This window comes from Varanus komodoensis, unplaced genomic scaffold (genome assembly GCF_004798865.1).
Source record: "Varanus komodoensis strain SLA01 unplaced genomic scaffold, ASM479886v1 scaffold6_2, whole genome shotgun sequence".
Lineage (NCBI taxonomy): Eukaryota > Metazoa > Chordata > Lepidosauria > Squamata > Varanidae > Varanus > Varanus komodoensis.
This window is the reverse complement of record NW_025336346.1, coordinates 8,654,915-8,664,892: the sequence shown is the minus strand read 5'-3', so window position 1 is coordinate 8,664,892 and position 9,978 is coordinate 8,654,915. Positions and strand designations below refer to the sequence as shown.

The window sequence follows — 9,978 nt, the reverse complement described above, 5'->3', positions numbered from 1 at the left end:
GTGAGTCAGAAATTAATATGTGTATTCTGGAATGGCTAGAAATACATATATTTAGAAATACTTTTATGTTAACCAAAATTGTAGATATTTTATTAGGTAGTTTTAATCAACTAAGGGCTCCATTTTTTCACCCCTAAGTATCTTAATTGGCATGAGGGTTCAGTGCAGCAATTCAGTAGTAGCTATTTCTTTAAGACAAAGGACTATGTACTTTAAGAGGAAAGAAATATAAAGTATGAGCTTATAAATAAATAAATGTTTGCTGTTACTTTGCTGCAAGCAAGGTTATATAGAATTGATAATACTGCAGACTTCTGAACCTAATTATTCTGTGCTTTTATTTAAATCTTGATTAGAGATCTGCAGGTTCCAATAAGTACTAGCTGGGCTGGAAAATGGTATGGAAGAAGCAGGACAAGGCAAGGATGGGTGAGGGAGACAGGGGGTCTAGAGGGAGTGAAGTCCCTTTTCTCAAACATCAGCTGGAATACAGTGTTAAAGAATATTTTGAGAGGAGAAGACAGTTGGGATTTCTAGGATCTAAAGGGACTGTTTGCTGTTGATGGGATTGGATTTGAAGTGTTAGACAGAGCCTCCGTGAAGCTATTATTGTCTTCTACATAGTGAAAGCACCATTAGTGGAAAACAAAGCAGAATTCCTGTTGGGAGTACTGAACACGGATGTCTAGATGGGACGATGTGTGGAGACATGAGAAGGTGAACGTAGAATAAACCAGGCCCATTCTGGTGGCATATTGGCTTTCCTGCAAAGGATCTGAATGGTCCTTCACTTTCATGCTTTGGGAAGAAGAACTATCTGAAATAGATCATGTTTATGAGAAAGATGTCTGTGTGTAATGGTGTAAAAAAAGGGCAACATAAGGAATTATATTAATTCCTCCAACCTTTTCTGAATTGGTATATGTTACCACATATATGTGTATGTGTGTGTGTGTGTGTGTGTGTCATTCATGTGCTAAAGAAGAATGGTGTGATGTAGTGGAAGTGCTGGACTGGGATTCAGGAGGTCTGGGTTGTAGTCCCCACTCAGTCATGAAACTCACTGGTTGGCTTTGGGCCAGTCCCAGATTTTTAGCTTAACCTACCTTACAAAGTGGTTGTTGTGAGGATAAACACGGAGAGGAGGTAAACCTTGAAAGCCACCTTGGGTTCCTTGCATGAGCAAGATAGACTCATTCATTGTATAATAATTCATGAAGTCACTTTTTTGGTATGCTGTGAAATGTTTGAACTTGAGTTTTGTCAACTAGTCAGCTGATATTTGAGTCTACCAGCAGGGTGCCAAAAACTAGTTACACCACATCTGGATTCAATTATGTATTATAAGATATTAGGATGGGGGTGGGATGGGGACAAGGTTAAACATGGAGCTTGTTTTTCTGTGTGTGTGCAAAATCATACTAGTACTTTGGTATTATCAAAACTTTATTTTTAAAAGAGAGTTAAAGTAGTAAGCAGCAATTTTTTAAAAATGTGTTTGTTCAGTTTTGTAAACATGGAAAAATTGTTTTACAAAAGTAGAAAAACATCATCCTTCATTTGTAGTTCACAAGAGAGGGGTTTTTTTAACATATGTGAAAACTTATGATGTCTTACAGAAATGATCAGTCTTAAAATTGGGCTATTCTGTTAAGGATTTATTTCTTTTGAGAGTGATGGACTTCCCTTGTTTAACTAGATCAGTTTATGGTATCCCTTGCCCCCAACAACCACCAAAGAAGAGAAAACTTGATAGATCAGTGTTGAGCTTTATTTTCCACAAGTGTTACAAAATATTTTCATTTTCTTTTCATTCCATTTATTACATTTCTACACTGCCCTGTAATGAAACCTCTCTGTGGGGGTTAACATTATAAAAATAAATTATACAACTATTTACATGAAAAGTATACATATAAGTAGGCAGTGCATAGAGGATCTATGTATCAATTGGAAGGAAGGAGGGAAGGTCCTGGCAAATGTCTGAGAGGAGGTCTTACCAGATGCTGAAAAAGCAATAATGTTGGCAACAGATAGGCCATATAGGGGAGATCATTCCATAATTAGGGTGCTACCACCAAGAAGGCTCTCTTCCTTGTTACCAGCTTCTAAACCTCCCTTGGAGGAGGCTCTGGAGGAGGGCCTTTGACTATGAGTCTAGTGCATAGACAAGTTCATGCCAGAAGAGGTGCTCCATACTATAGTGTGGTGCTAAACCATGTAGGGCTCTATAGGTCAAGACAAGCATCCTGAATCTGGCTTGAAAGCATACAGGCAGCCGTTGCAAGCCAGCCAGATTGGTCTTCTATGTTTGGACCTTCTCGTCCCTGTTAATCAGTCTAGCTGCAACAATCTGTTCTAGCTGCAACTTCTGAACAGTCTTCCAAGGCAGTCCTGCATAGAGAACATTGCAATAACCTAACTTGGAGGTCACCAGAGCATAGATAACGGAAGCTGGGTTATCCCTGTCCAGATAGTGCCACCAGCCAAAGTTGGTAGAATGCACTCTTTGCCAGTGAGGCTACCTGAGCTTCAAATGATAAAAGTGGCTCCAGACAACCCCCCACCCCAAGGTATGAACCTGCTTTTTCACGGGGGGAGTATAACCCCATTCAGAACAGGTTGAGCACCCTTTATCTTGTCAGGAGGACCAAAATTAACAACTTAGTCTTGTTTATATTGTGTTTCGGTTTGTTTAGCCATCCATCCATTGCAAGACTGAGGGGCCAGTTTAGCCATCTATTTCACTTGTTGAAATAGAACTGCATGCCACTGATGGCAACACACTCCAAAATGCTGGATGGCTCCACAAAATGATTTATGCAGATGTTGTATAACATGGGGGAGAAAATCGACTTCTGCAGAGAAACCATGGGGCTGGCCAGTATTCCCCAAGCACCATAATTTGGAGCTGTCCATCCAAGTAGAAATGAAACTGCTGCAATCTAGTACCACTCCCACTCAGACAGTTGTCCCAGGAAGATTCTGTGGTTGGTAGTATCAAAAGCCAGTGAGTAATCAAAGAGGATCAGCAAGGTCACACTCCCCTTGCCTATGTCCTGATATAGGACAATCAAGCAGGTTTTCATGTCAAAAAATGGCCTGAACCCTAACCCAGATCCAGGAAATAGGGGCAAGTGGTTACTAGCTAGTTCCAAGAGTGTCTGGAGTTGGTTGCAAGCATCCACCCAAGGACCTTACTCAGGAAAGGGACATTTGCCAGCTTCCTAAGGTTATTAAGGTTTTCCAAGTTCAGGAATGATTTCTTCAGGAATAGTTTCACCAGTGTCTTTCAGGCAATTCAGGCCCACTCCCTCTCACAAGGAGGCATTAATCACCTCCCCAGTCCAGCTGGCTTTCTTTTTCTGCCACTTTTATAAGCCAAGAGGGACAAGGATCCCAAACAGAGGTAGTCACACAAAGACCTTTCCCAAAGACCTATCAATGTCCTTGAACAGTATCAGTTGAAAGACTTACAAGAAACTGGATATGGCTGTACTCTGAGTATCTCATTAGATTCATCTAGAGTCTAATTCCTGGCAGATCTAAGAGATTTTATCCAAGAAGTGCCTAGGTCTCAGAGAGTCCAACTGTGTCCTTAGGGCCAGTATGTAATAAGCCCCAGACAACTTTAAAAACGCTAGTAGGTGGCACATAAAGGATTCAATAAAAGCAGCAAGGTAGTGTTTCTTTGCTGGTGTCACTACCTATAAATATTTTTGACCATAGGCACACACCAATGTTTGATTGCCCTGACTAGGAGACTTTTCCCATCCACCATTGTCTTCTGTTTTGTTTCATTCCTTTTAGTCTTGGAAAAAAACCCACAAAACAGTATAAGTTCTCCTCTGGAGAGGGCACTCAAGATTAATTGTTAACTCTCAGAGGCATTTCTGTAGTCCACAGGAAAATCAAACATCTCAGCCAGAAACCACCTCAGAGGCCTCTGAAATCCATTTGGCTCTATTATCCTTTGGGTGGACTATTTTAATAGGTTCCTCAGTGTTGCAGAGAAGGAAAGCTCTTGTATGTTAAACTTCAGCAGGCAATGAACTGACTGTGGCAAAGGGACTGATTCAAAGTCTTCCTGCATTTCCATTTCCAATTGAGGTATTATTATTAGTTATACTGGCTAGGGAAAGAAGAATACCTACTCCTCCACCTGGACTCAGAGCTTAAAAGTCCAGTAATGTTCACCTGAGTCCCTAATGTGGTACAGCCATCCAGCTCCATCTTTTTCACATGTCTTAACACACTTAACCTGTTATTTTTACACCTTAGTTCCTTTTCAGGAGCTCCCCCCTTATGATCTTTCTTTCTCTTTCCCACAGGCATTGGCAAATCCAATTAATAATATTCTTTCCCTTGTCCTTTAGATTAGAGGTGGGAAAGAATGTAGCTCTCCAGATAACCTGAAGCCCTTTTTAACTGAACAGTAGGATTATAATGCTGTAAATATACATATAAGAACCTCCTAGAAGCACCAGGTGGCATGGGTGATTATCAAGAATTCAGGGAGTTGGAAGTCTTGACTTCTGGAGATCTATGTTCTGCTCATCAAGCCTGCTTTACAGCTATTTTTCTGAAGCCCTTCTAAAACTCTATTTTGTTTTTAGGTCCATTGCTAAGATATGTTTGGACGTTTCTGCCACAGTGACACATGAACATCTCACTTTTTGCCTGTTGTCTGCTTTCTTTCCCTTATAACTTCAGTAGCTTGTTAAAGCCCAGTGAGGAAACTCAGCATATTCCATACCTTGCTTTAGTTCTCAGTACTTTGCCATCTGTTTCCACACTGTGCAGAGTCATTCACCAGATTCCCCCAAAGCGTCTCTTCTCGCCTTCTCCAATTTTCATGTGAATGTTAAAGTGGCTAGGAAAGACTATCTGAAATACAGTGTGTTTGGCTGCGGTGGTAGTGGAGGGGTTGTGATGTTAAACAGAAATAGTGTAAAGTCCCAATGGAGATGCCCCTTTCCTTCATCCCAATGGGATGCTCTTTTCCTCTGAGATGTTGTCTAATACAGACTTCTATAGTGTACTTAGGCATTTTTCTTCCATAGGCACCTGACTTCTTTCCTGATAGCCTAGTAGGCCAGCTTGGGAATGTTTGCAATTGGCAAGCCTTTCCTCTCCTTGTAATTTTTTTGGAGGATGATGCCATTCCCCTTGAAGAGCCTGATAAAATTTATGGGTGATGGCATTTGTTAATTGTGCTGTCTTTGAGTTGTTTAATGTACGTTTATCTTTTTCCTTTTTTCCCCCTTTGTCCTTTTTTCCCCCTTTGGTTGAGATGCTATGCAGTGATGGTTTCTCTCCTTCCCTCATAGATGTTTTTTCTGTTTTTAAAAAAGTTCTCGAGCAGTCAGTTCCACTGGGGTTTTTTCCTCCTTCAAAAAGACTTGGCAGGGCATGTGCGACAGCACAGGAAAAGTAAGATGTTAAGAGCATTTAAAATATAACATAAAGACTAGTTACTTTACCTATGATGTGCTGAACAAGCTAGGACCTAGTTCAAGCAAATTATAATTTGCTTAGTCTGCTGTGGATGTGTTGCCCTTTCTCCCCCGCCCCTGCCCCTCACATCATTGGGCCAGTCATAGTTTCTCAGCTAATGTACCTGACAGGGTGGTAGATTGGAAGGAGGAGGAGAATTGTGTAAGTCTCTCTGAGTTCCTTGGAAGAAAGAAAGGTGGGATGTAAATATAATAAATAAATAAATGTGTGTTCTTGACATATATGCCTCACTAGAAAGGTGTAAAAATGCTGTGGAGTCTCTTCACATCTTCCCCTTGCCCCTCTCATGGCCGCTGCTGAGAACCTGACAGTGAGGAGTTTGGTATCGGGAACTTTTGTCAGGGAGACTCAGGATGATGGGTGAGGTCTGCAGAAATGCCAGCAAGAGTCTGTAATCTGTGTGAACAGTCTTATATTCAGTGTTCTTCCCTTATTTCTCTGTTGCTAAGTGGCAGCTGGGATGAACATGAAACAAGGCAGAACAGGATACCAGATTTGGACATAATAGGACAAGATTTAAAACGGTCTTGAGCACCATGTTTGATAGAAATTAATGATAGTACTACTGCTATGAATACTGTACGAAGCTACTTCAAATTGTGTTTTACAATATTGGTCTGCTGGCCCTAAATGGTGTTTACTGAGCCTGGTTAGTAACCTTGTCAAAGATGGTTTTGCATTAAGTGCAAATTGGGTCTAAGCCTCTTGGGACATGTTAACAACAATTAGTCTTAAATACAATAACAACAAATAGCTCTAAACAGAAGAGAGAAACAAGTGTGGATTATATTGTTCAATAAAGTAATGATGTGAAAACATTTCTGTACCGAGAGTAAATTTGAACAACTTTTAGCTGGATGATTTACTATAGGGAAACTATAAAAATATCTAGAAAAAAGTTATATAATAAGTCTGTAGGAGAAAGCACAATATTTCTTACAAATTACATTGTATTCTAGAGTGGAAGAGAGCGGGGATCTCTTGCTGTTCTTCAGGAGCCTTTCCCGCTTCTCTGAATGGTGTGAACATCGGAAACACACTTGGACCTACTTCAAGGTAGTGTTTTTGAACCATTACATTCTTATATTAAGCCCTCTTGCTACAAAAGTAATTCATTATGTTAGAAAATAAGAATTGCATGTTTCTTGTTTGTTTCTTGTTAGAGGATATGTTGTCAGGATATAGTACCAAGAATGTTTTTGGTAACATTGATTCATGTGCATAATCAGGAAACTGGCAATATATGTATGCTTATTAGGTTCCATGCTGTTTGTACAGGTTCCAGTGCCTTAAAATTATAGCATATTTTGTTACTGTCTTGCATAAAGAATGGTACCTTTCAGTTTTCATTAGCATACAAGGCATAAACCTGTATAAAATGTCATTATTCTAAGTGCATTTTTTAAAAAAAATCATCTGCCAGAATTGATTCAAAGAGCACAGAGTGGCTTTATCTCAGCTACAGTAGCAGTAAGGTAGCACAGGAGGGCTGGGTGAGCATTTGATGCCTGCTGGGCTGAAGCTGGCAGGGCAGGTGTTGCACTGGAGATGATCTTTGCTTTTTTGGTCTTTGTTTGGAGGTGGTCTTTGTTTTTTCACTATAGTGAAAGGTCTTCAGAGGGGGAGTAAGCAGACTGAAAGAAAATCAGGACTATTATTATAACATTGCATTTATATCCTGCCTTATTTCCTCTTGTGAGGAATCCAAGGGAACTTGCCCAGCTCCATTTTGTCCTCACAACAACCCCATGAGACAGGTTAGGCTTAGAGTAAGTAACTGGCCCAAAGTCACCCAGTGAGCTTCATGGCCAAGTAGTGTTTAGGTCTCCCATGTCCACAATCCAGCACTCTAATCACTAAATTGTTTCCTGGCTTCTCCAGTTTCTGCCTCTCCACATCCTTTTCCTCTTCTCCAAGGTCAGGTTTCCAACCCTGGAGAAGCAGCTGGAGTGGTTCTCTCCGTGCTGGCTGTGAGGGGGTGGGACAGTGGATTCAGAGTGTCAGCTCTCATTTCTGCAGTCTCTGATCTTGGAGGGCAAAATCCAAACTATCCTGCCATCCCTGGGATGGTGTTTCAGGGAGGATAGAATTGATCTCTGTGATCAATAGTGACTATCCCACAATTCAGGAAATTTTTTAGTGATCTCCTTCCCATCATCTTTTGACAATTTATTGGTTAAAGTATAGGTGAGCATTTCAAATTTAAGTGGTACTTCTGGTTCTCTTTCATGGTTTTAGAATATTTATAGAAACATTTAGCGAAAATAATCATATGCCTTTCGATACCAGATATTACTGACTTTCCTCAATGATGTACATGCTTCCCATTGTGAGTTCAAATTTGGGCTCCTATAGAGGTAATGCTACCTCTGTAGGTAGCTTCACTTTGATTAACCCTGGTTAATCATTCTTAGCACATCAGGTACAACTGCGCTTTGAGATAATGATTCAAATCACAGTGGAAACTCCTTAATTGGTAATGGCCAACAGCATTTATTAGAAAGAACGTTTATAGCGAGCAAGTCACTCAGACAGCAACATGCATAGCTCTGTCTGCTTGAGGTCCAGAGATCCCCTGGGTATTACCATACAGGAACCTACAATTGTTTGTCTTTATTACATATTTTAATGATATAAAATGGAAGAGGAAAGAGCAGTGATTTTGATTTAAGCATTTTAAGGCATAGAGGGTTGTCTTTCTTTTCCCAGCCAGGCTGCAGGTTTGTAACAAGCAGGTTCTAAGGAAACTGACCTGGACCAGAAAGCAGTCATGCTGGAGTAGGGAGACTCCAGCACGAGTCAGGTGTAGGTGCTGTAGATGCCAGGAGAACTTGCAGGAGCAGCCGTTAATCCAACTCACTCAGTACTAAGCCTACTCCATATTTTCTGTGCAGGTTCTTGTGAAAGGCAGCAAGTTTAAAGGGCATTACTTTGGCACTGAATAGCATTCACTGGTTATCTTTACCTTTTCTAATGATGCAGAGTCAAAAGTATTAGGTGGATTGGTAGGGTAGCTCAGATTCTTTACCAAAAAGATCTGAATTGCTTCTCACAAGTTCAGAGTCTAGTAATTCTTTCCCACCTGTAAGTTCAATGGAGAATTCCTGAACAGACAATCTCTGCTTGGAATCATCATCTGAGGGGTGAAAAGTGGAATGTTTTAAATTACGGTAGGAGGAGTGAGGAATCACGAGATTATTAGAGGAAATAGGATGGTAGAAGGGTTGTGATCTAGTAAAGTTTCTGCTGGCTGTGAACAGAGTTGTGAGAAGCTGAAAAAGGGAAAGGGGTGAGATGACAGACTGGTGTCATTGCCCAAGTCATTGTAGCTTCTAAACTGAGATCTGCTTCAGATGGGAGGCAGGGTGGCACAGTGGCTAAGAGCATGGGACTGAGACTCGTGAGATGAAGGTTCTAGGCCCCACTGAGTCATGGAGCTCACTGAGTGACTTTGGGCCACTCACAGACTCTCAGCCTCACAGGGCAGTTGATTGAGAGCAGTAGGAGGAGAATGATGTCAAGCATCCTGAGTTTCTTGGATGGAAGAAAGGAAGGATATAAATGATATAATCATTTAAGCATAAGACCAGAACAGAACTAATAACCATTAATACTTCTTGTTCGATGTAGTAATGGTTATTTCAGATTCAATTGTTGAAACAATTAAAATTAAAATATTGTTTAATGATGGGAAATTTAAAAAAAAAATACAAAATAAATAACAGAAACACCAAGGGTTCTTAAATGTTACAAAGAATAAAATTGCTGTAAGTCAGCAATTACTATCCTTTCTCCTTAGTCACATTTTTAAGAACTTAAGTTACAATTAATTGAAAATTGTTCTAATCTAACAATTTTCTAAAAAATACTGTTCCCTTTATACCTATATTTTCCATTGTTATTATCTCAATTAAAAAGAAGTTATGTGTAATATGATTTCCTCTTATCATTAATCTCTTTGGCTGGTTATATTTCTACATGGTTAGTCAGTCTTACCATTATTGCATAGTCAACTAAGTTATTCTTCCAGTCTTCAGTGATTAAATTTTCTTCTGCTTTTCCCTATAAGGTAGTTTTAACTCTAGTTTGCAATTATCTAGCTGTACTTAAATAGTTCTAGTAATCTTAACTCACTGTAACAACAAAACATCAGTAGAAAAGTTGATCTCTAACAATATTTTCAAGAATTTTATTCCATTTATATAATCCTCCTTGCTTATAATAATGTATGTATGTATGTAAAGCTTTTATATACTGTCCCATTACTGGTGTTTAAATGTTAATCTCCAACAATAGTTTCAAAAATTCCACTCCATTCATATATAGATTTTTCTGTTATCTCCATTATAAAAGTAAGTTGTGTAGTACAATTTCTACTTATTAAATTCAATGACTGGTTTTCTATTTACATAATTAGTCAATTTTGCCATTATTGCTAGCTTATTTTTCCGGTCCTCAGTA

General features: G+C 39.6%; 1 protein-coding gene across 1 annotated transcript in view; it reads left to right on the top strand.

The window, feature by feature from the left end:
• LOC123034300 (centromere protein P) overlaps nucleotides 1–9,978 on the top strand; it is a 213,830-nt gene that overhangs the window by 23,118 nt on the left and 180,734 nt on the right. Inside the window, exon 6 of the mRNA XM_044451549.1 lies at nucleotides 6,477–6,573. Within this exon, the coding sequence (XP_044307484.1) occupies nucleotides 6,477–6,573 (97 nt within the window). The remainder of the gene's footprint in view (nucleotides 1–6,476; nucleotides 6,574–9,978) is intronic.